Source organism: Pipistrellus kuhlii, unplaced genomic scaffold (genome assembly GCF_014108245.1).
Source record: "Pipistrellus kuhlii isolate mPipKuh1 unplaced genomic scaffold, mPipKuh1.p scaffold_m20_p_2, whole genome shotgun sequence".
Lineage (NCBI taxonomy): Eukaryota > Metazoa > Chordata > Mammalia > Chiroptera > Vespertilionidae > Pipistrellus > Pipistrellus kuhlii.
Window position 1 is genome coordinate 110773486 of NW_023425515.1, and position 20797 is coordinate 110794282.

General features: G+C 48.2%; 1 protein-coding gene across 5 annotated transcripts in view; it reads left to right on the forward strand.

The window, feature by feature from the left end:
* Nucleotides 1–20492, forward strand: part of FARS2 (phenylalanyl-tRNA synthetase 2, mitochondrial) — a 477859-nt gene extending 457367 nt beyond the window's left edge. For all 5 annotated transcript variants that reach the window (XM_045584236.1, XM_045584234.1, XM_036446280.2 and 2 more), the window contains one exon: nucleotides 20223–20492. In XM_045584236.1, the coding sequence (XP_045440192.1) occupies nucleotides 20223–20411 (189 nt within the window). In that variant the 3' untranslated portion in view covers nucleotides 20412–20492. The remainder of the gene's footprint in view (nucleotides 1–20222) is intronic.
* Nucleotides 20493–20797: the final 305 nt, after the last annotated feature.

The window sequence follows — 20797 nt, forward strand, 5'->3', positions numbered from 1 at the left end:
ACTCTCTTGGTCAATCCATTCTTACAGGATTTCTAAGTCTTTCTTCACCATTTGGATATTGCTTTGCTAGACACTCTACTAACTCTAGAGTTATTTTCCATGCTGAGGTAAACTTCATAAACATGATAAGGTGGGCATATTTGGAGAGGCCAGCTGGATATCTAACATCCCATACAGTGTTGCCTCTGGGTTGGAAAGTGCATTCTAGTACCGCTCATTGCTCTGATAAATGGTACTTGGGAACATGATTCTGCGTAGAGGGCCCTCCCTCCCTGTTTTTAACTATTTCAGGGAATTGTAGAAGCCAGGAGTAGCCAATGAGGTGACTCTGGTTGTGGACGTGGCTTTCAGTCTCCAGTTTACTAGGCAAATGGCCACTTCCAGCCTGCGATCAGGTGCCGCTGATTTGGACATTGGATGCATAACAAAAGTGCAGCAGTTCTGAGCAAGAAACTGGCAACTGTTTCTATTGAGCAAAGCAAACTTAATGATCCATCTTGTGAACTGCCTTCAACTCTACCCACCAAACTTCATTCTAGTGTAAGGTGACCAGACATCCCGCTTTTGGCGGGACAGTCTCAATTTTTAACAATTTGTCCCGCAGCGTTTTAAGATTCTTTCCAAAAATTGGGACTTTTTAAAAAACGCCACGGGATTCGGGACAAATTGTTAAGAATCGGGACTCTCCCACCAAAAGCGGGACGTCTGGTCACCTTAGTCTAGCGAGAAATCCTCTGACCAAGTATGTAAATCTACTTCCATCATGGATCCTTCTGAACCTTTAAAGTAGAATATCTTCCCCACACTAAACTCCATGTGGCCAGACTGAAGGCTTCTCCTTGGTCTTTGTCGGGCCCTGGGGTGAGTCTGGTGGCAGCCTGAGCGGGCCTGGAGCACTACCCAGGCGATGCCCAGAAGACAGTTTGCACCCCCAGGATCCTCACTGCCCATTGCCCATGTTCCATGGCCCTGATTCCACACAGAGACCTTGGGCATGCCACACTAAGCTAATGCTCATTTGTGATAAGCCATTGGAATCACAAAAAGGGACTCTGAATTTCTTCCATTGAAAACTTACTTCTACCACATTTGCGCCAGAGTGCCCTATCAGACATTTCTTTTTTGGCATAATGTACATTTCTTCCACTTACCACCCTATCAATGCTGGGGAGTGCGGGGAGGGAAGAATTCCTCCCACCAGCTCTTCCCTGGCTCCTCTGTTCAGGGTGCTCCTGAACCCCTTGTGTGCCTGAGGTAGTTTTGGGAAGGACCAGGCCATTAATATCTCTGATATGATATGAAGATCTCAAGGAGGGAAAGATTAGTGATTTATATGAAACACTTAAGCATCTTCTGTCTATCATCCTCCTCCAAGGAGATGTTGCAATCAACACATCAGGGCTCCGAGAGCTCTGTGTTTCTCCCCAGCCCCCTCAGAAATCTGTGTAGAGATAAAGCTAAACTGTGGGACACATTTAATTAAAAGACAAATGGCAAAATAAGGTTGTGGTGTATGCTTTCTAATTGTGGTCTGTTAGATTTTAATTACTCGTTGTGAACTGTGAAAGCTAATCCAGGGCACATCTTTGCTCACTCCTGTTCTTCCTGATCACAAAGAACATGTTCTCAGCTGCTGACAGGATTGGCTTCATTATCGTGCCAGCAACTTGATCTTACCCGACAGTGACTCAGCAACTTACCGAATCCAATTAGCAGCTTTGTAGCTACTTACTCGGAACAGCTCTAGTAAAGTCTGCCCTCAGACACCCAAACAGCCAGCTCGCCCAGCCCGTGACCTGCTTGTTCCCAGCAGCTACCACAGCCAGGGTGGGATAGGACAGACAGCCGGTGCATGGTGCGTTAGAAACATGCTTCCCCGGCCCCAGCTTTTCATCTGTCTTTACCTGTGATTGACTGGAAGCATTTGGAGATTTACGGAATGGAGGAGCCAGAGATCTAAGCAACCATCTAGTCTACATAAAGGAACTGAGGGTAGTGTTTGTTTGAGAGTTTCCAGGTGGTTAGGGGAAGGCCAGCATCACAGAAACCCAAACCTCCTGATACTCCACATGCTCCTCCTTCCCATGCACCCCAACATCTCTCACCTCCTGGAGAGGTCCCTGCAGGCGCTACCCCAACTAGTGGGCCAGGTGAGGTGGGCAGGTCACACAACCCCTCCGGCTCTCAATTTTCCTGTAGTTACCATTGGAGTAATACCGGGTAAGAGAGTTTTGAGGAAGATAGTTTCTTTGTAAGAAGATGGTTTCTATGTAATCATTTAATGAAACTGTGCCCAAAACAAAGTAGAAAGTCAGTACTAAAAGTCCTTTCAATCCTGATTTGGGAGCATTGAGGCAGAGGGAGAGAAATGGAGACAGAGAGAGAGAACACGTGCTGTGTGAAAGTGTTATGAATCAAAATCACTTCCACAAACAGGGAAAAAAAGAAGGCCAGAGGGGACCCTGCTGTGGACATCAACTTATTCCTTGATATCAAAGAGAAAGGGTGCCCTCGCTGGCATATTTCTTGAGGGACCGGAATGCTCACTTCCATTACAGCTGTAGAACTCGGTTCAATGTCTGCCAACAAAAGAGCAGATCCCTCTACAGTAGGGGTGTCGAACTCAATCAGAGAAGGGGCCAAAATCTAAAATCCAGCCTAAATTGCGGGCCGAATGGTTTACTGAACAGTCATAAACTGTCATTGTGATGGAAACGCAGCGGAGTGCAGTGATGACAGCACAGTGTGGGCCACATTGCGAGGCTGGCAGGACGGATTTGGCCCGCGGGCCTTGTGTTTGACACATGTGCTCTACAGCTTTCTCCTTGGACATTTATCTGTGTTTTGTGAATTGTTGTTTTTGTCACTGAAATAGGCTTATATCTATACCTAGAGGCTAAGGTGAATGAGATGTGTGGTTTTTGTTTTTTTTTTAATTAAATTATAAAAATGATCAACTATGGCCCTAAAGCCATCAGTAATCAGGTCTTTCTTTTGCCGCCCATCACGCCCTCATGCTAACATGTGTGTTAAGTTTTGTGGTTTTGTTCTATCTGATGAAAAGGGAATAGCAGATCTGTGTTTTCTGCTCTATTTTGATTTTTCCTGTGACCAGAGGTAACTGCAGAGAATGATTTAAGAAACAAAACCAACCAGGCTATATCTTCAGTTGATCACCAGCCACTTTCCTGTGGTTTTAATTAACATCAGCAGTCCAGCTTGAGCCAGGACCCCACGGTGGTGGTGCTGATAGAGGCCCTGTTTAGTTGTCATGCGTTAGACATACTCACAGATCAGGGAGAGTGTGATTAGCACCAGCCCTCAGTAAGTTTTCAGTTAATATTAATGCTTTTGTTTATTTTTTCTTTTTAAGTAAATCTGGAGACACTTAACTTTTTGTTATTCTAAATAAATGTATGCATTGCTCATTAAACAAATCAATTAGCAAAGCTTATAATGCTAATACCTAATTATAGTAGCTGCTAACTTTTATTGTGAATTTATTTTGTGCCAGGCATCATGTTAAGATCCTATGCACATATATCTATAAAGTATGTTTTATTAGTCCCATTTAAAGGTGTCAAAATTAAGCTTAGAGAGAGTAACTTGCCAAAAAGAAATCACACCTGGTATGTGCTGAGAGCATGGCTGTGTGACCCGGGGCCTGGGCTGTATTCCTGCTGTCCGGCCTCACCCTGTGTTTCAGTGAGTAGTCAGTTTCCATGGGGTGCCTGGGACTGTGGTAACAACAAGGACAGGAGATCAGCTCCCCTGAGCTCTTTACTCCAATTTAGGATAATTCTGGAAATAGCATCCAAGATGGAGACTATCTCTGGAAAACTAGGACATCTGAAACCATAGCTTTAAAAATAGTTCTGATGCAGAGTGAGTCTAGCTTTCACTGGGTTATGATCTGAGCCATCATATTATGCGTGCTGGCTTCTACATCTAATCCTTTTAGAGTTCACTTTCTTTCCTGAAATATACCTCTCATCAGTCCTTCATTTAAGGTGTTGAGTGGTAAACTTTCTCATTTTGTTTCACTTTGTCTCAAATGTTTTTGTTTCACCATTATTCTGGAATTACATCTTAGGAGGGTATACCGTATTTTTCGGACCATAAGACGCACCGGACCATAAGACGCACCAGTTTTTAGAGAAGGGAAATGAAGAAAAAAAGATTCTGAAACAAATAGTGTCCTAAAATATTTTATGTGCATTAAAACATTTGACAGTTACCGGTATGATAGTATGAAGAGAAATTCTGACGTAGCGGCGTTATCAATCAGGGCATCCAGCGGAGGGCGGAGTTTACTGGTGGGCGGAGATCTACAGTACGCCTACCCAGTAGTCAAGCACGGCAACAGAGGGCGGAGAGGAATGATTGGGGGAATAGACGCGGCATTCTTCCGGGCACAGAGTACGGGCCAGCAAGGGGTACAGGCGATGATTACGGTTTGGATTACGCAGTTACCGAACACCGCACCTGGGCTGACATGGAGATATGGCTGCAGCGAGGGCATGGAGGCTGACTACCACACATGGGAACTCCTCTACCACTCGGGGTTTACAGAGCGGGGCAGACACTCTGGGCCACGGAGGAATGGACAGTGGCTGCAGCAAGCACACAGAGCTGGGCAAGCACACAGAGACCACACAGAGCTGGGCAAGTAAAAAAACTTTTTTTTTAAAGTATATGTGTAGGCTATATTTGGACCATAAGACGCAGGGACTTTTCCCCCCCACTTCTGGGGACCTGGGGTGGTGCCTTGGCTCTAAGGGGTCTGGGGAGTGAGTGGGGCCCCTCTAGCAGGTGGGGTCCCCTGGCCTGGCCTGCGGGGATCGGGCCAAAATGGGCTCTCTGACATCCCCTGATTGTGAGAGGGTAGTTCTCAGGCGACCACCCCAGAATCAGCTCCGTCCTCTCTGGTTCCAGGGTACGTCACCTGAGAACCGCTGCTGCCAAGTCACCTCAGCTTGGCAGCTCCTGCACTGAGCGTCTTCCCCCTGGTGGTCAGTGTGCATCATAGCTACCTGTTGGAGCATCTGCCCCTGTTGGTCATTGAATGTCATAGCTACCAGTTGGACAGTCGGACACAGCATATTAGCCTTTAATATCTAGTCTATAGATATAAAAGCCTAAGCTACCATTAGGATCGAACTACCAGAATGACTGGTCAGCTAGTTGCTATGATAACACTGATCACTAGGGGGGCAGCACTCAATGCAGGAGCTGCCCCCTGGTGGTCAATGTGCTCCCACAGCCAACCTCTTGCGTCCTCTCCCCCTGGCCAACTGGCACCATCAGTCCCTAGTGCTAAACCATTCATAAAGACCTGCTTGTGGGTCGAGGTTTCGTACTTAGCAGAGCAGCTCCCTTGCTGTGATCTATTGAAAGTCAGCCCTCAACACAAGGGTTTGTCTCACTGCTGTCCTTTCCCCTCCCCAGGGGCCATCTGCCTGCTGCAGCAGTGAGGGAAGGAGGAGGAGGGAGGCAGGGAACTGCCAGTGGTGGGGCAGCATCAGCATCCAGCATCTATTCATTCCATGCCTGGCCCAGCAACCATTGCTTACTCTCTCGACCCCGCTGGGGCCTTCTGGCCTGGCCTGGGAATGGGAACCAAGGGTGGATGGCGGTGGATGCAGCCCCTTTTCCAGGGGGGGTGAGGGGCAGCTCCTTCCTTGGGGCTGGTGGCCAACCTCCCACAGTCCCTCACCGTCCCCCCTCCCCAGCCGACCAACCTCCCATGGTTCCCCACTCATGCACGAATTCGTGCACCAGGCCTCTAGTATATAAATAACTGGCATATAATAGATTCTTTCCTCAATGTCATGTACTTTTTGACTGTGGGGTAGTTCCATGTGGCCAGCCTTCTCTCCAGGCTGTTCTGCGTTTTTTTCTGCCAGGTGTTTTAGATAACATAGGACTAGCACAACTCTAGGACTGTGCTAGATTTCTCAACTTACGGGTCTGAGGAGCTATACTTTTGGAACCCAGATCCACTTGCAACACAGATCTGGATTTTGAACCTCAGGGTAGAGTCCTTTTCAATGTTCTCAGATCAGGGAGAGATATGACTCTTTTTCTCCTCTCTGTGATATATATTTACTGTTACATCAAGGACGCAGCCATTTAGGATACCATTTTTGTGCCAAGAATTAAAGTTTCCGCTACTGGCTTCCTATGGACCAAAGCCTTCTATTCTCAGGTGGCTGTTAAACTCTAAATTCTAAGTTACAGTCACTGGTGCTGTTTCTTACTCTAGGCAGCTGAAGCATTGGGCACTTACTGTTGCAATTTTTTTCTTTTTTCATCTGGACATTTCCCCTTGCTTTCATATTACCTACTCAGTTATCTACTTTTAAGAAACATGTTGTTATTGATTTCAGAGAGAGGAAGAGAAAGATATAAATATTGATGAGAAAGAAACATTGATCAGCTGCTTCCTACACAACCCCTACTGGGGATTAAGCCCACAACCCAGGCGCATGTGCCCTGACCTTGAATTGAACTGGTAACCTCTTGGTGAATGGATCAACACTCAACTAACTGAGCCACACCAGCAGGGTATCTCCTTTTTTTTTCTTTTTTTTTTAAGCCAATATTCCTATATGTAATTCAGCACATCTGGGAGTATACAGCAGTAGGATCTCCAGTTTATCTTGTCCTGCCATCATTCTGGAACCTTCTTAGCTCACTGCTTTCTTATTCTGAGCTAAGCGTCTTACATGGAATAGATCATGGTAGGGAAAGAGACAGACATTCTTTTTGATTATCTGTTCCAGCAATCTGTTCAAAGGACATACTGGGCCCAACTCTGCAGCCATTCCTTTGCCCAGTTAAAAAATTAGCACGAAGTAAGGGAGTCTGAAGGTGTTGGACCACACCAGTAGTTTCTTCAAGGCAGGAAAATGTGTCACATTGCCTGTCGAGCCAATGATTGAGTGTCTGAACACTTTGCCTTTGAAATTAATTAATTGGCAATCTTATTGAATCTTGCCTAAACATTTATAATGGACCATTTATAACTTCAGAAAGCTAATTGTTTTCTCCAGACACCAGAAATGTAAACTTGTTTTTTTTTTTGAAGTAGGAAAAATACCAAAAAAGAGATTCTTTTCACTGAGTTTGAAAATGGACCAGTACAACTCAATAATATTTGAAATGGTTTATTGACTCTGACCTTTACTTTATGGGCACTTTCTCCCAAGTTGCTGACAATGCTTTGCTGGCATAACTTCACTTTTTTCCTAACTGAGGGACTAGTTAAGACCAAAATCCATTACTTCTGTTTTATTGAGAACTGGAGAGGTCAACAGATTGATCCGAGCAACAAAGCCAGACCACCAAAGGAGCTGTGGGCTTGAACCCAAGGCCCTAAGCAAAATTGCTTTCTCATGGAAATGCATTTTAGGGCTATTCCCTCAAGTTTCATCAAGGGAACAGCCTTGTGAAACCAACTACTGTCTTGAAATAGTGACATGGTTGAGTGATGAGGCCACTAGTATCAGGCACTATTGCCAGCCCAGGTTTAAAAGCATAGCTTTGGAGGCAGGTGGACACCTAATTGGAATCACACCTCTGTTACTTGCTATTTGAGTGATCTGGAAAGTCACTTTTAAGTTCTGCGAGCTATGGCTTTCTCGCCTGCAAAATATAGGGCATAGTTCCCATAATGATAGGATTGCAGTAATAATTAAATCAGATGTGCATCTAAATTCCATCCAGCACATCAGGGACATTGTAAGTGACCCATAAATCATAGCCATTATTATTATTTGGGGAAGGGGGGTTAATTCTCCCAAGGATATGTTTTCCATTGATTTTTAGAGGGAGAGAGAGAGAGAGACATTGGTGTAAGAGGGACACACATCAATTGGTTACCTCCCTCACTCACCCTGACCAGGGATGGGGATTGAATCTGCAACCTAGATATGTGCCCTTGACCAGAAATCAAACCCAGGACCCTTCCACAGTGGCCATTATTAATCTAGAATTCCCGTATGAAGCCGTACCTGAGGATTTCTTTTAGAGTGTTATATTTAGTAAGTTCTGCTCCCTATACCGCTGTGGTCTTTCCCTCTCAGGCAAGGCAAACCATGGACATGATCAGGCTTTCCTCTGACTCTGGTTGCAGACCTAAGTCAAGTTTCTAACCCACTAGTCCACTCCCAACCTGCAGACTGGGTTCTGTGTTTGCCAGGTGTAACTTTCTCTTCAACAACCTTATTCTTTTCTGTTTGTTTTTTTTTTTTTAAATGTTTTCTACTAATGATGAGGATAAAATGAGATAGAATTAATGGCCTAGCATTAAACACATAATTCTTTCTTTATTCTTTTTACTTTTTCTTTCTTCTTTCACCTTTGCTTTGTTTATACTTTCTACACTTCCTTTGCCAAGTAATATTTATTACTAAATTTATTCTTCCTCCTTTTTGTGATAAAGTTAATGTCACATTTCTAAAAGCATCCTGTAATCTAATTGGTAAATAATGATTGTGTGCTGTGATATCTCTGTTTAAAAGTAATTGTGACCACAGTGGACATAAATAAATTGAAGTGAGTGCACCAAGGACAGAGATGAGCAGAGTCTAGTGAAAGGAGGTGAGGGAAGTCCCAGCCAGGCCAACTTTTAGCTGGGGCCTTCCCAGGTCTCCTCACCTTCCTGGCCTGTCCCCTGCTGTGGGAGGTGACAGTGTCTACTTTTCAGGTCTGCCATGTGGGCCATAAGCAGGAGAGCATGTGGGCGCAATGTTCTGGAAGCTGCATAACTTATAACTTAGTTTTCCTATTGTCACTCACATTATTAACAAGTGTCTTCAATTTTACACAGACTGTGCGATGGCAGGGCCAAGAGCTTTTTAAAATATTATCAGTATTTGGAATTTAGGAAGTGTTTCTGTGTATATGTAGAAGGTTCTGGGGCAGGTTTCTGTTGGTGTGGTTTCCTCATGTTAGCCCTTCAGGGCAGAGGTGGCCTGGCGAACCCTTAGGACTAAGCCCAAACGCTGGTCTGACTATGAAGCAGGGAGTGCAGTCATTCCAGCTGCTTCTGAGGTGAGTGTGTGTGGTGCTGTTTTGTCTCAAAGGCTGTCTGGACTCCTCTGTTTCTTTGTCTCTTGTTTGTTTATTACTTTATATTTTATGCTGAGCTTTCCTTTAACATATATGGAATATTATTCAATTAGACTTCCTCACCAATGTTAGCCCTAAATGTTGTTGGGCTATTTGCAAAATTAAAATCTCTCTTTCAGCATGATAAATTTAAATAGTCTTATTAATTGCAAAGTACTTTAAAAACCTACTAATTCTCAATTACACTGCAAGGCAATTACAACCTCCTCTGTAAAATAGGGAAACTGAGGCTCAGAGCCATTAAGGGATTTGTCCTAAGTCACTTGCCCTCTAAAGGGGACTTGTGGGATAAGATTCCATTCCTGATCTTTGAGGCTGCCTGCTCTCTGCTGCATCTGGCTGCCTTTATGTAAGCTCTATGAGAGCCAGGATTTCTCTTTATTTAGAAAAATGTGTTCTTCCAAGTGAGCCCCAATTATATTTGAAGCAAATTTCACTTGCATTTGTACATTTTGAGGCAAATTCAGGCAAATCATTGCCTCTCTGAGCTTTGCTTTTCTCTATTGCAGAATATGGGGTGGTTTTTAAATTGCCTTCTTGGGAGGCCTGGTGATTCTGAGGAGCTGCTGGAGGGCAGCTGGGGGGAGAGGGAGCACTGCCATGGGCACTAAGTAGAGGCTGAGTGGGTGGGGTCTTCGCTGTCCTCTGCTGAGCAGTTTTACCTTGAACTGTACATACTGAATGATTCAGAGGGAACACATTTGAAGGGTGTCATGTGGGAGATTGGGATTCTGTTGCTTTGGAGAAAAGAAAAAAAAAAAGACCTAAACCCTGAGACCCTCAGGTGCTGGAGCTCACAGTCACTAATCTAGATTGAGCTTATGAAGGCTTCCCCTGCATTAATGCAGAATTATTTTCTCCAAGTTATAATTGAGGAAACCGAGACTCAGCGAAAGTAAGCAACATGACCAAGATCATAGAGTTTAGAGGAAGAGAAACTAGGGTTTAAGCTTAGATCACAGGCCTTTGTTCATGCCATTCTTTCTACCAGGAATTCTGCCCACCATTAACCCACTCACCTTTCACCTCACTAAACCCTGCCCTCTGCGGTCTCAGCTCACTGACACCTGCACAGGGAACCGTCTCTGACCTTCCATCTAAGTTTAATTGCACTTTATGTAGCCTCACAGCTCCATGTACCTCCTTTGCAAACCCTTTTAGTGTGGTTGCAATTTACAATTCCTTGTAATTCTTTCATTAATGCGTGTCCCTTATGCTGGACTGTAAGTTTCAAGAAATCAGGTCGTTTTGTTTTATTTTATTTTGTTTTGTTTTGTTCCACCATTAGATTTTCAGCACCTAGTGGAATACAATGCATATAGTACATGTTCACTTCATTTGTTGAATGAAGGAACAGATCAGTGAATGGAATGGGTGGGTGATGGACAGATGGACAGACAGAAGGCTATCTAAACTTAGAGGCAGTGATGTTAAACATGACATTGTCTGCCTCAAAGGCCCTTCCCCACTCTGACCACCAGTGGTCTTGAGAGTCCCGGTAAAGGCCCTCCTGCTGCTTTGCTGCTTCCCGTGAGTTGAGGGGTTTGAAGGGCTGTCCTGGGGAAGAAGGACTGGAGTGAAACAGGACCAAGGAGTAGAAACACAGAAGCACTGGTGGGCTCCGTGAAAATGCCACTCCCTCTCCCCCGGAATGGCCCCAGAAGCAGTCAGCATAGGCTTTATAGAAAACACCCAGGCATAAACCAGAAAATCTTTAGGGTCCCTTATCTTGGATTCATTGCATCCATGAAACATGTTTTTTGCATGATGAATACTTAATCAATATATCACTGCCGTTTTCCAGCCCAGAACATTATAAAGAGAGGAAACTCAGCATGCCAGCCAAGCCCCTATTTTGTTACTCTCTCACTATTTGTTGAGAAATGGTGCTATTAATTAGACTTTTCACTACAGCATTTGCAAAATAAAGATGTCATTGGAAGTGTATGTAAATTTCTCCTCACTAATATGTAATTCATTTATAACTAACTGGACACTGTGTCCTTCTTAAAGTAATTAGACTATTTCACCCATCACTCACTAAAGAAATAAACGTGATACAACATAACGCAGTCATAGGTAATTCTACTGATGTATAATGGGTAAAGGATAGACACAGCATGCTCCTTGGTTTGGTGGCTGTTAGTACCAGATGCTGTAATGTTTCAGCAGCCCAGCCCTCTGTCATTTGGGGAGGAGTGAGATGTAACTGAGGGCTAGCTTTAGATGTAGGGAAACTGTCAGAGCCAAGTCCTACCAGCCACAGGATTTTGCAGGGACCTGATCCTCGACTCTGTTGTTGTGGTTGATTGCTTACTGATGGGTTTTCAGTTGAGGCTTCTTAGAACCAGGTGTGTAAGGCCCTCCTCTGTGAGCCCACCTACCCCACAGCCTCCTGCCCAGCATTCCTGTAGTCTATCCTCTATGTACGCAGCCAGACACTGAACCACTCCCTCCTCTCTCCTGCAGCCTGTCCATGTGTGCTCACGATCCCGTCTGTGCCTTTACAGAAATGGCGTTTCTCCTTTACCACTTATGCATGTGCCAAATTTATGTCTCATACTCCCGCCCCAGTTCAGTTGGCACCAGTGTGTGCGACTGTCTGCTCTCTCCCAGGCAAAGTCAGTCACTTCCTGTTTCCGCCATGCCCAGAGCCAACTTCCTGATGTCACTGTACGTCACCCTCTCTGGCAGGTGGACATCCTGTGGACAGCTCCTCATTGGACCATTTATAGCACATACACACAGCAGCTCTTTGTTGAAATGGAAGAGGGGAAATGCAATGAATGTGCCACCACCAGTACTGCTTATGTTATAATATTTTGCCAGCTCGAATACATCCCACGCCCTTCATACTTTAAGATCCTACTCATACCTTAAGATCTAGTCTCATCTCCGTTAAGTCTTTTCTGACTGATGTTATTTACAATCCGTGTAATCGGTTTAATATTTAGTGTTAATAGCTTTGTTCTATTAGCTATCTTTTCATGCATGGACGCCTTAACCCCCAAATAGGGAGTTATCTAACCTAATCCTTCTTTGCATTATTTTTTTAGACTTCTTTCCCCTCACACTGCCACTGTGCCATGCACAGAACAGCCACTTCATGAATATTTATATATTGATCAAGCAAATTGTGTCCCTATTTTGCATACCCCACAAAGTCTACCTCAGCACAGAATAAATAATTGCTGACCAAAGGTAGCACTTCAGCTACCACAATCTTCTGGTGGAAGCTGACTCATCCACCCAAGTGTCAGCATGCTGTGCGGGAGGCTGCGGGGACAGCGGAGCTAAAGTGAGTGCTGTTGACTTTGGCTTCGTTCACTAGGCCAGGGAGAAAAATAAAATCCCTTCCAAATTTTCTACACAACCAGAAAGCACAGAGCTTTGAAAATCTGTGCAACGCAAGATGCTGGTTGCTTCAAGTTGTTAGAAAAGTTAAGAGGATTGTTGAGAAGATAATGGAGCAGCTGAAAAGACTTTCAAACTTGGCCAAACCCTGTTAGCATTCCAAGAAGGGATCTTAAAAATGACCTGCATGATCTGAAGGCAGCTTAGTTACGAGGTTCATGAAATCAGGGAGGACAGCTGTCTGGGAGGATGGAGCCAGTCCTCGCTACCCTTTCCCCATCTCCCCCTTATCCCCCTCCTCCCGCCCCAACAGTGCCCTGCACATGCCTGTCAGTGACCAGTGACCTGGGGTTCATTGTTGCTGTTTTCATTGGTTTGTTTTTAATATATGTATGAGTCTAAACTTTCATTTCTAGTAATAGTCAACTCAGTTATTCGGATCAACTATCCTCAATTTTTTCCTATTGTGGTAAAAAATATGTAATAAAATTTACCATAGTAACCATTTTAAGTGTTCAGTTCAGTGGCATTGAGTACATTCACACTGTTGTGCAAACATCACCACTTCCACCTCCAGGACTTCTTCATCTTCCCAAACTTCCCCATCAAACACCAACTCCCCATCCCCACCCCGGCCCTGGCACCCGTCATTCTACTCTCTGTCTATGAATTTGCTCTAAATATCTCATATAGGTGGAATTATATTGTATAATGTTCAACCTTTGTAACTGGCCTTTGTTGTTTAACAACGTCTTCAAGCTCTCTCCACATTGTAGTATTATATTAGTAATCATTTTTTAGAGACAAGGAAGTTGAAGTTCAGGTGATTTGTCACAGGTCACTCGGGCCTCCCTGTGTGGCCCAAAGCAGAAGCCTATATAACCTCTGGCTACGGAAATGGCAGCACCAAGTGTTCACTCTAAGCCCGAGCTGTGCTAAACACTTTACATATGCTTTTTCATTCAGTTCCTTCAGCAATCCCGTGAGTTCGGTGTCCATATCTTAGAATGAGAACAGGATGAGAGAAGGGGTCTGGGCCAGGGGCCTGTGGCTGGGGAGCGGTACACCGGGCCAGGGTGTCCCTGAGCCTCTCGGTGGGAGATGCTATTAGAGACTCCCCAGCGCAGTTATTGTCGTGTGCACGTCCGTGCAGAGACGGAACACTGGCCTGCTCTCCAGTGCTTGGTGTGACATGCTAACTCCGAAGTACGGGAAACATTACTGGGTTGATGGGAATAGAACGGGATGGGGTGGAGAAGACTTTGAAACGTCCCTGAGGACTTGGCAAGAGCTTGATGTAAAAAAGCATCTTCTGCCTACAAACTGTGCATCTCTAAGGAGCTCTGACGCTCCCAATGCTGTGGTGACGGACAGGCTGGGCCGGGCTGGGCTGGCCCGGGCCAGGGTCCTTGTGGCGGCAGGACCAGGCGAGCTGCGCCCAGCCAGTTTCTCCTTCCCCGCACCTGCTCTCCCTCCGCCAAGGCCGCCACTGGGGCTGGCTTCCCCAGGCAGTGACTGTCAGGGAGCCCCTGGCTGGGTTTCCGGTGACTGACTCCAGGGAACAGCAGTCCCTCAGGGAAGAAACTGTAACCACAGCAGCAGCAGGGGAGGCAACTCCAAGGTTCATGGCTGGGAAGTGGGGGGGAGGGGACACTCAGCACGGCCCACTGGGGAGGGCAGGCCAACTCACTTCCTTCTTGCTTTCATCACTAACGCATCTCGCATCTGTGCTTTAGCCTGCCTGAAAATTCCTCTCCATCTCCGCCCTCTTCCCTTCCATTCTGTGCTGGCTTTGCAGATGGTGGCCGACTGGCTGGCTCGTTCCTGCCGAGGGGCATTGACTTCAGAAATCTAAGTTCTCTCTGCTGACGCCGGGGTGCTAGAGCCGAATGAGACTTAGAGCCTGCTTAGTGCAGCCCTCTCTTGGGAGAGCTTATATGACTTTGCTGGGCTGGACTGGGACCCAGCCTCCTGCTTCCTGGCCTGTTATTTCCCTGCGTGACACAAGGGGTGCCTCTGTCCTAGGAAACCTCAAGGCGGTTTGTTGGAAAAGGGGTATAGCGACCCTGGCTCAGGTCTTGTCAGACCTTCATTCTCTCCTCTTTTACTTTTTTAATGCAGGGAAGGTAAAGGGGGAAATGATTTGCTTAGTTTCCAGACCACTTATGTAAGTCGTGCCCAATGCTGTGCTATACTTTGTCACTGTCCCTGACTCCATTCCTGGCTCTCCCCGCCACAGCCACGGTGCGCATGCTCTCCAGGAGGGGCACTGATCCCGGCCCACACCCGCTAAGGGAGGTTCAAAGAAACTCATAGGAAACAGTGTCATTCCTCCCCCTGTGAGCTCCATGAATAAAGCGGGAGATGGGACAAGCCAGTAGCAGTTAAGCATCCATTCTGAGTGGCCAGGCTCTGAATTAGCATTCTGCAGGCATCCCTCACTGCGTCAGCGCAAACCCTGAAAGCAAATGTTCCTGTCCTCACTCCCAGGAGTCAATGAGGTGCCCAGACCACACAGGGAGCAAAGGGTGAGAGCAGGGAGTGAGCCCAGGTCTCTGGCTGCAAAGCCAGGTTCTTTTCCACACCACCCTGCCTCCTTCCAGTCCGCATTTTCTGGGCTGGCCATGAACAATGGTTCCCTCCCTGGTCCTTTTCCTGCCGCATTGCTCCTCTTGCTGACTGAAGCCCTGCCTGGGAAAGCATGCCAGGTCCTACCCTCCTGACGGGCACAGGACATACATAGCCCGCGAGCTTCCCGCAGCTTCTGCACAGGAGAGTCAGGGCATCCCATCCTCAGGGCTCTGAGCACTTTCTCCAGCCAAGGAGTCCCGCATGAGTAGGTGGTGCCAGCAGGGACTGCTGGTCATGGACCGTCTGCCCTGGGAGGTGCCAGTGCACCCCAAGAATGTGAAGTCACTGCTCTTGCCACAGATGGGAAAGCAGACCCCCATGAATGGTGCAGGAGCTGGGTGTGGGCTGCATCCCATGGAAGGTTTTGTTTTGAGATCAGAGCTGTGTGGTTGCTGAGTGAACCAAGTGGTTGTGTGAAAGAAGTACCCCAGCCCTCCTGTCACTCTGCCCCTGTTCCCCCTCTCCAGTGACACTTCCCAAAGCCCTGAGTCCTTTCGGGAAGTCTCTCGTTGGCACACTGAGAACTGGAGAGCAGCTGTACTTTAGAAACTTGTTAAGTTCATCTCTTTGTTGCTCAGGAAAAAAGGGTAAACATGAGACAGCTTCCCTTTAAACATCTAAAATGTTGGCAATCCCACGCTAACCCAGACTTAACTATGTGCTGCACTTAAGCATCTTTTCCTTTGGCTCTAAGGTTAGGGCTTTGAAAGGAGAGGCACTAAAATACAGAATGCCTGCCCGCTGCCCTGCCCACCCTCCATCCCACGGGCCGCCCCTCGGCCTGGCTCCCCTCACTGCGGGAGCAGCTGGGCATGGAGTGCGGTGGAGTGCGGTGGACATTGATGATTACGGCAGAGCAGGGAATGGGATTCAAGTGGAAGTAAATTCAGGAGTGTGCGTCATGTTTCCAGGTTTGTGATCCAGGCGGAATCTCAAATGATGTTAGGCCAGGGGGAGCAGAAGAGGTAGAGGTGCAGGACGCTGTGCGTCACTCATACCCTGCTGCTCACTGGCGAGCGTGGGCTGTCCTCCTGCCCGTGTTCTCCTCACTGGAGGTAAGTGAGCCCTAATGGGCGTCATGGGCTGACTCCGTTTGGCAGGCTCTGTAACACCCATACTGCACTAGACAAATCACACCAGGTAATGCTTATGGGGAAGCACCGAGGGAAAGCCATTTGCTAAAGGAGCAAACCTCGGGTCCGGGAGGCTTAGTGGGCACACCGTGGTGTGTGTGGTGTGCGGGCCCACACCTGTCTTCCCTGGGTGCTGCCCCAGCCCCGGGTGGGCACCCTGAGCCCAGCGCGGTGCCTGGAGCCTGCTGTTTGCTGAATGACTACATGAATCTGTGAGTGAACCAGTGATAGTTGAAGCCCTGGAAGCTCAAACATTCTGAGATTCTCACACTGAAATCTCTGTTAGAAATTCCAGCTCTTGTCACTGACCAATTTGTTTTAGCCAATATCTCAAAGTAATGAAATTCCAGCACACACACACAAAGAAGTTCAGACTCTTTTCAAACTCATTATAATGAAATTTGACCTCTCACACTCAGCATGGCTATTTTCATTTATTTTGCCTATGAGTAGAAGCTGTGAAGTACATTAAAAAACAAACAAAAACACTTTTATTTGTCTTTAAAAAAAAAAATCAGATTGTCATGGAGACTATTATCTCCTTCAGGGCAGATTTCTTGTCCTAAAGGCTGTGGCCACAGAGGGCTGTGGCAGGCGCAGCTCCTTCCGCAGCTGTGGCTTCCCAGCCCCCTGTAGTGGCCCGATGGCAGGAAAGACCTCCCGGCGCCTCCCACCCCGCGCCCCAGTGATGCCCTCTCTCCAGCTGTGCCCTCTCCGTTAGCCAAAGGGCAGAGCGGGAGGGGAACCCGGTCTCGGTTCATCTCCTTGAACAGAACAATCGTTTGCAAACCTTGCCACTTTCTCAGGATGTTGGGTAGAGGAAGAGGTCAGAGCTGAGAAAGGGAACAGATGAGGAATGTGGTGGAGCAGTCCAATGTCATAGTTGATAGTTGGGCTCTAAAACGAAATCCTCTAGCTTTATTAATTGAGGTAAAATTCCCATAAAGTTAATTATGTTTAAAGTGCACAATTCAGTGGCATTTAGTACATTCACAATGTTGTGCAATCACCACGTCCATCTAGTTCCAACGTTTTCATCCTCCCCACAGAAACCCTGTGCCATTAGACCGTTCTCCCCCGTCCACTGCCATGGGTTCCCTGTCTGGAATGTCATAAATGGGGTCCCGGTGATGGTGGGCTGTGTCTGGTTTGGTTCAATGGGCATCTGTTGAGGCTCATGCACGTTGCAGCATGGGCAGCACTGCCTCCGCTCAGTGACGGGAGGCATTGTGGCGGGCACATGTGCTGACGGCCACTCACCCCGGGGCGTGGGGCGGGGGTTGCCTCCTCCTTTTGACTGTCGGTGCTGCTGAGAATTCTCGCCCAGGTGTTTGCTTGAACACCTTCTTTCAGCCCTCCTGGGCATGTTCCCGGGAGTGCAATTTCAGGGTCACATGGTAACTCTACATTTAAGTTTTCGAGGCACTGCCACACGGTTTCCCACAGCGGCTGCACCGTTTCACATCCCCACCAGTGTGCCCCGTTGGGAATCCAGTCTGCCACTTACCAGCTGCATCACCTTGGGCAGGTTGCTTCTGCTCTCTGTGCCTCGGTTTCCTCATCTGTCTCATAGGAACAATAATCTGTTTACCCAGTGGAGTTGTGAATCTTAAATGAGTCGACATGTGCAAAGGGCATAGAGCAGTGCCTGGTACGTAACAAGCTACATAAATATTGCTGCCGCTGCTGTTATTGAGGGGCAGCGGGGGTCGTGGCAGATGAACGATTGAGAAGCTCTGGACCTAAAAGAGGCTGCTCGGGTGATAGAAAAAGAATCAGCTGAGCCCTAATGCAGACCGGTGGGACTGGGCACGGAGGACTTCCCTCCTGTTGAGGAATCTGTTTCTTGTTCAGTGATGAGCACGGTCCCTCTGCTCATTGGCCCCATGGTCTTCGTGGGCAGACCACGCACTGCTCAGCACAGGGAGCCCGGGTCCCCTCACGGCCAGCTGCCCGTTCACCCCCTCCAGCTCTCAGCCAGCAAAAGGACAGGAGCACGTCCCACATAGAAACTTCTAGAAAACAAGAAAGGGAAGTCTCGCCAAAACCGGTTTGGCTCAATGGATAGAGTGTTGACCTGCAGACTGAAAGGGCCTGGGTTCGATTCCGGTCAAAGGCATGTACCTTAGTTGTGGGCACATCCCCAGTAGGGGGTGTGCAAGAGGCAGCTGATTGATGATTCTCTCTCATCGATGTTTCTAACTCTATCCCTCTCTCTTCCTCTCTGTAAAAAATCAATAAAATATATATATTTAAAAAAAAAAACAAAACAAAAAAAAAAACAAGAAAGGGAAATCTCTTTCTCTCTTCTCAGTGATGTTCAAAAAAGGCACACCTGGTTGATTTTCAGCCAAATCTCCTGAATTATCACCAAATATTCTGCCAAATACTATCCTCTCAACTTATAAAAGTAATCCAAATGTACACCTAACTCATCCAACGGTTTTGTAGAAGCTGTTTGAACCCCAAGAACCCTTTCAGGAGTCTTCCTTGAAAGACAGAAACAAGATACTTTGCTCCCCATTCTTCTTTGGCTGGAAATCTCAGCTCACATATGGCCCTATTGCCAATGTTTCAGCTCAGCTGAGCCAGTGGAAAAAGACAGTTACACAGCAGCACCTGGCCCTCGTATGGCACTTCATAACCTGCGGCCCCTGCCCAGGCAGGTCTCTGCCCCGTTTGGGGAGGAAGGCCACGGGGTAAGTGCTGTTGTTGCTGTCATTGGAGAAGACTGAGACTCGGGCGGTGTGGTGGCCGGCACGTGGAGCAGTCCGGACAGGGCGCTGGGCTGCTACGAACTCCCAGCAGCTGCATGTGGGTCAGGCACAGCTCCTAGCGATGGGATGAGCAGGAAATGATCTGGCCCGGCTGGTGAGGAGTCCTGCCCTGAGGGAAAGCATCCTCCAGCCTTACATGGGGCCTCTGACAGCCGGGCCTCCTCGGTCCAGGAAACACTAGAGGAGCAAATGGGAAGGCTCAGCCTCATTGATCTGGTACATTCCATTCAGCCAAGGGGCCTGGCAGGAAAGCAGGCAGGCGAGGAAGAGGGGAGAGCCAGGACTCTTCTGGCAGCAAAGACCCAGGTGGCAGCGAGGAGGACATGTGGGTGTTCCAGGGGCCGGAGGGAACCCACCAGGCTCCAGCACTACTGGAGGCCCACACGCCTCCCCTGCCAGAGAGAACGGCCTGCCCGGCCGCTCCATCCGAGTGAGGAAGGGCATGGACTGGCTCTCCTGCAGCCGGGACTGCGAAAGAGGAATGCGCGTGGCTTGGAAGAAGAGGGCAGCTCACACCCCCAGTCGTGTGGCCAGGAGGAGGCCGCCGGAACTGTGATGAGCTCTTCCTGCTGATTGTGCTGATGCCCGGCAGCTGTGGTGCAAGCACAGAACCATCGGTTGTTCATGAAAATCAGCTTCCCACCCCGGCAGAAGCTGAGGGGATTGTTTGCATGGCACAGAGGTGACACGCGGTCTGTATGGCACATTGTCTGTGCTTCCCACGGCCCGCAGGGCTGCTGACAGTGACTGTGGCACGCCCCGGCTCTCCGGTCAGCCCGAGCTCTGGGGCCGGTCTTGGGCCTCCAGAGACCGCAGTGGGCCTTCCAACATGGCCATTTCCACGGACGTGAGGAAGGTGCAGGGTGCCGGCGCTGGTCCCTGGCCCTGTCTGCTCTCAGAGTCCCTCCCACAAGCCCATGGCCACCTCCACCCACTGGCCCACAGTTTCCAGGGCTTGGCCCATGATCACACTCCTAACCGGCTTCCTCCCAGGGGTTTTGGATGCACCTGGTCCAATGGGGCCAAGAATGCGCTACCGCTACTCACGTCCTTCCCAGAGGCCTTAACAAGCAGCTGCCAGCGGAGTCCCTGCAGCTCCTCCCCATTCTCCTGGGTTTGGGAGAGCCGGTGAGAGCCGGTGCAGTCAAGCGTGCATGCCCTTCACTCACTGTCTTTCTCTCTTATTCCCTAGGACACACAAGACCAGCCACTGCTACCGCATCACCTACCGCCACATGGAGCGGACGCTGTCCCAGAGGGAGGTGACGCGCGTCCACCAGGCCGTGCAGGAGGCCGCGGTGCAGCTGCTGGCCGTGGAGGGCAGGTTTTGATGGCGCAGCAGCACCGGGGATGCGGCCCTTGGGTCTCTCGGATTCGCTGAAGAAAAAAAAAGGATATTGTTTTAATAAAGGGTCAGTTTTAGAACTTTCAGACAATAAAGGATGGCTCTTGAGGAACTGTTGACACTGCGTTTGTCTTTTGTTTTGGGGAGAGGTGAGAAAGGAGCGGAGGGAGAGCATCTCCTCTCCTTCAGAAGGCGTGGCATGCGCCGGGGCCTGGCCTGGCCCATTGCCTGCCAGCTCCAGGAGGGAGTCTTCCCCAGGTCACGGCGGAGCCACCGAGGACCTCAGAACTCCGGGCGCCTCAGCCCCTCCTCTGAACTCAGAACTTCTGAATCAGCTTCTGTTTCCTTTCTTCCTTCGCTCCCCTTTCTGCTCGCAAAGGGCAGGCCTCGGGCAGGGCACTGATGAAATGCCAGGGCCCCCT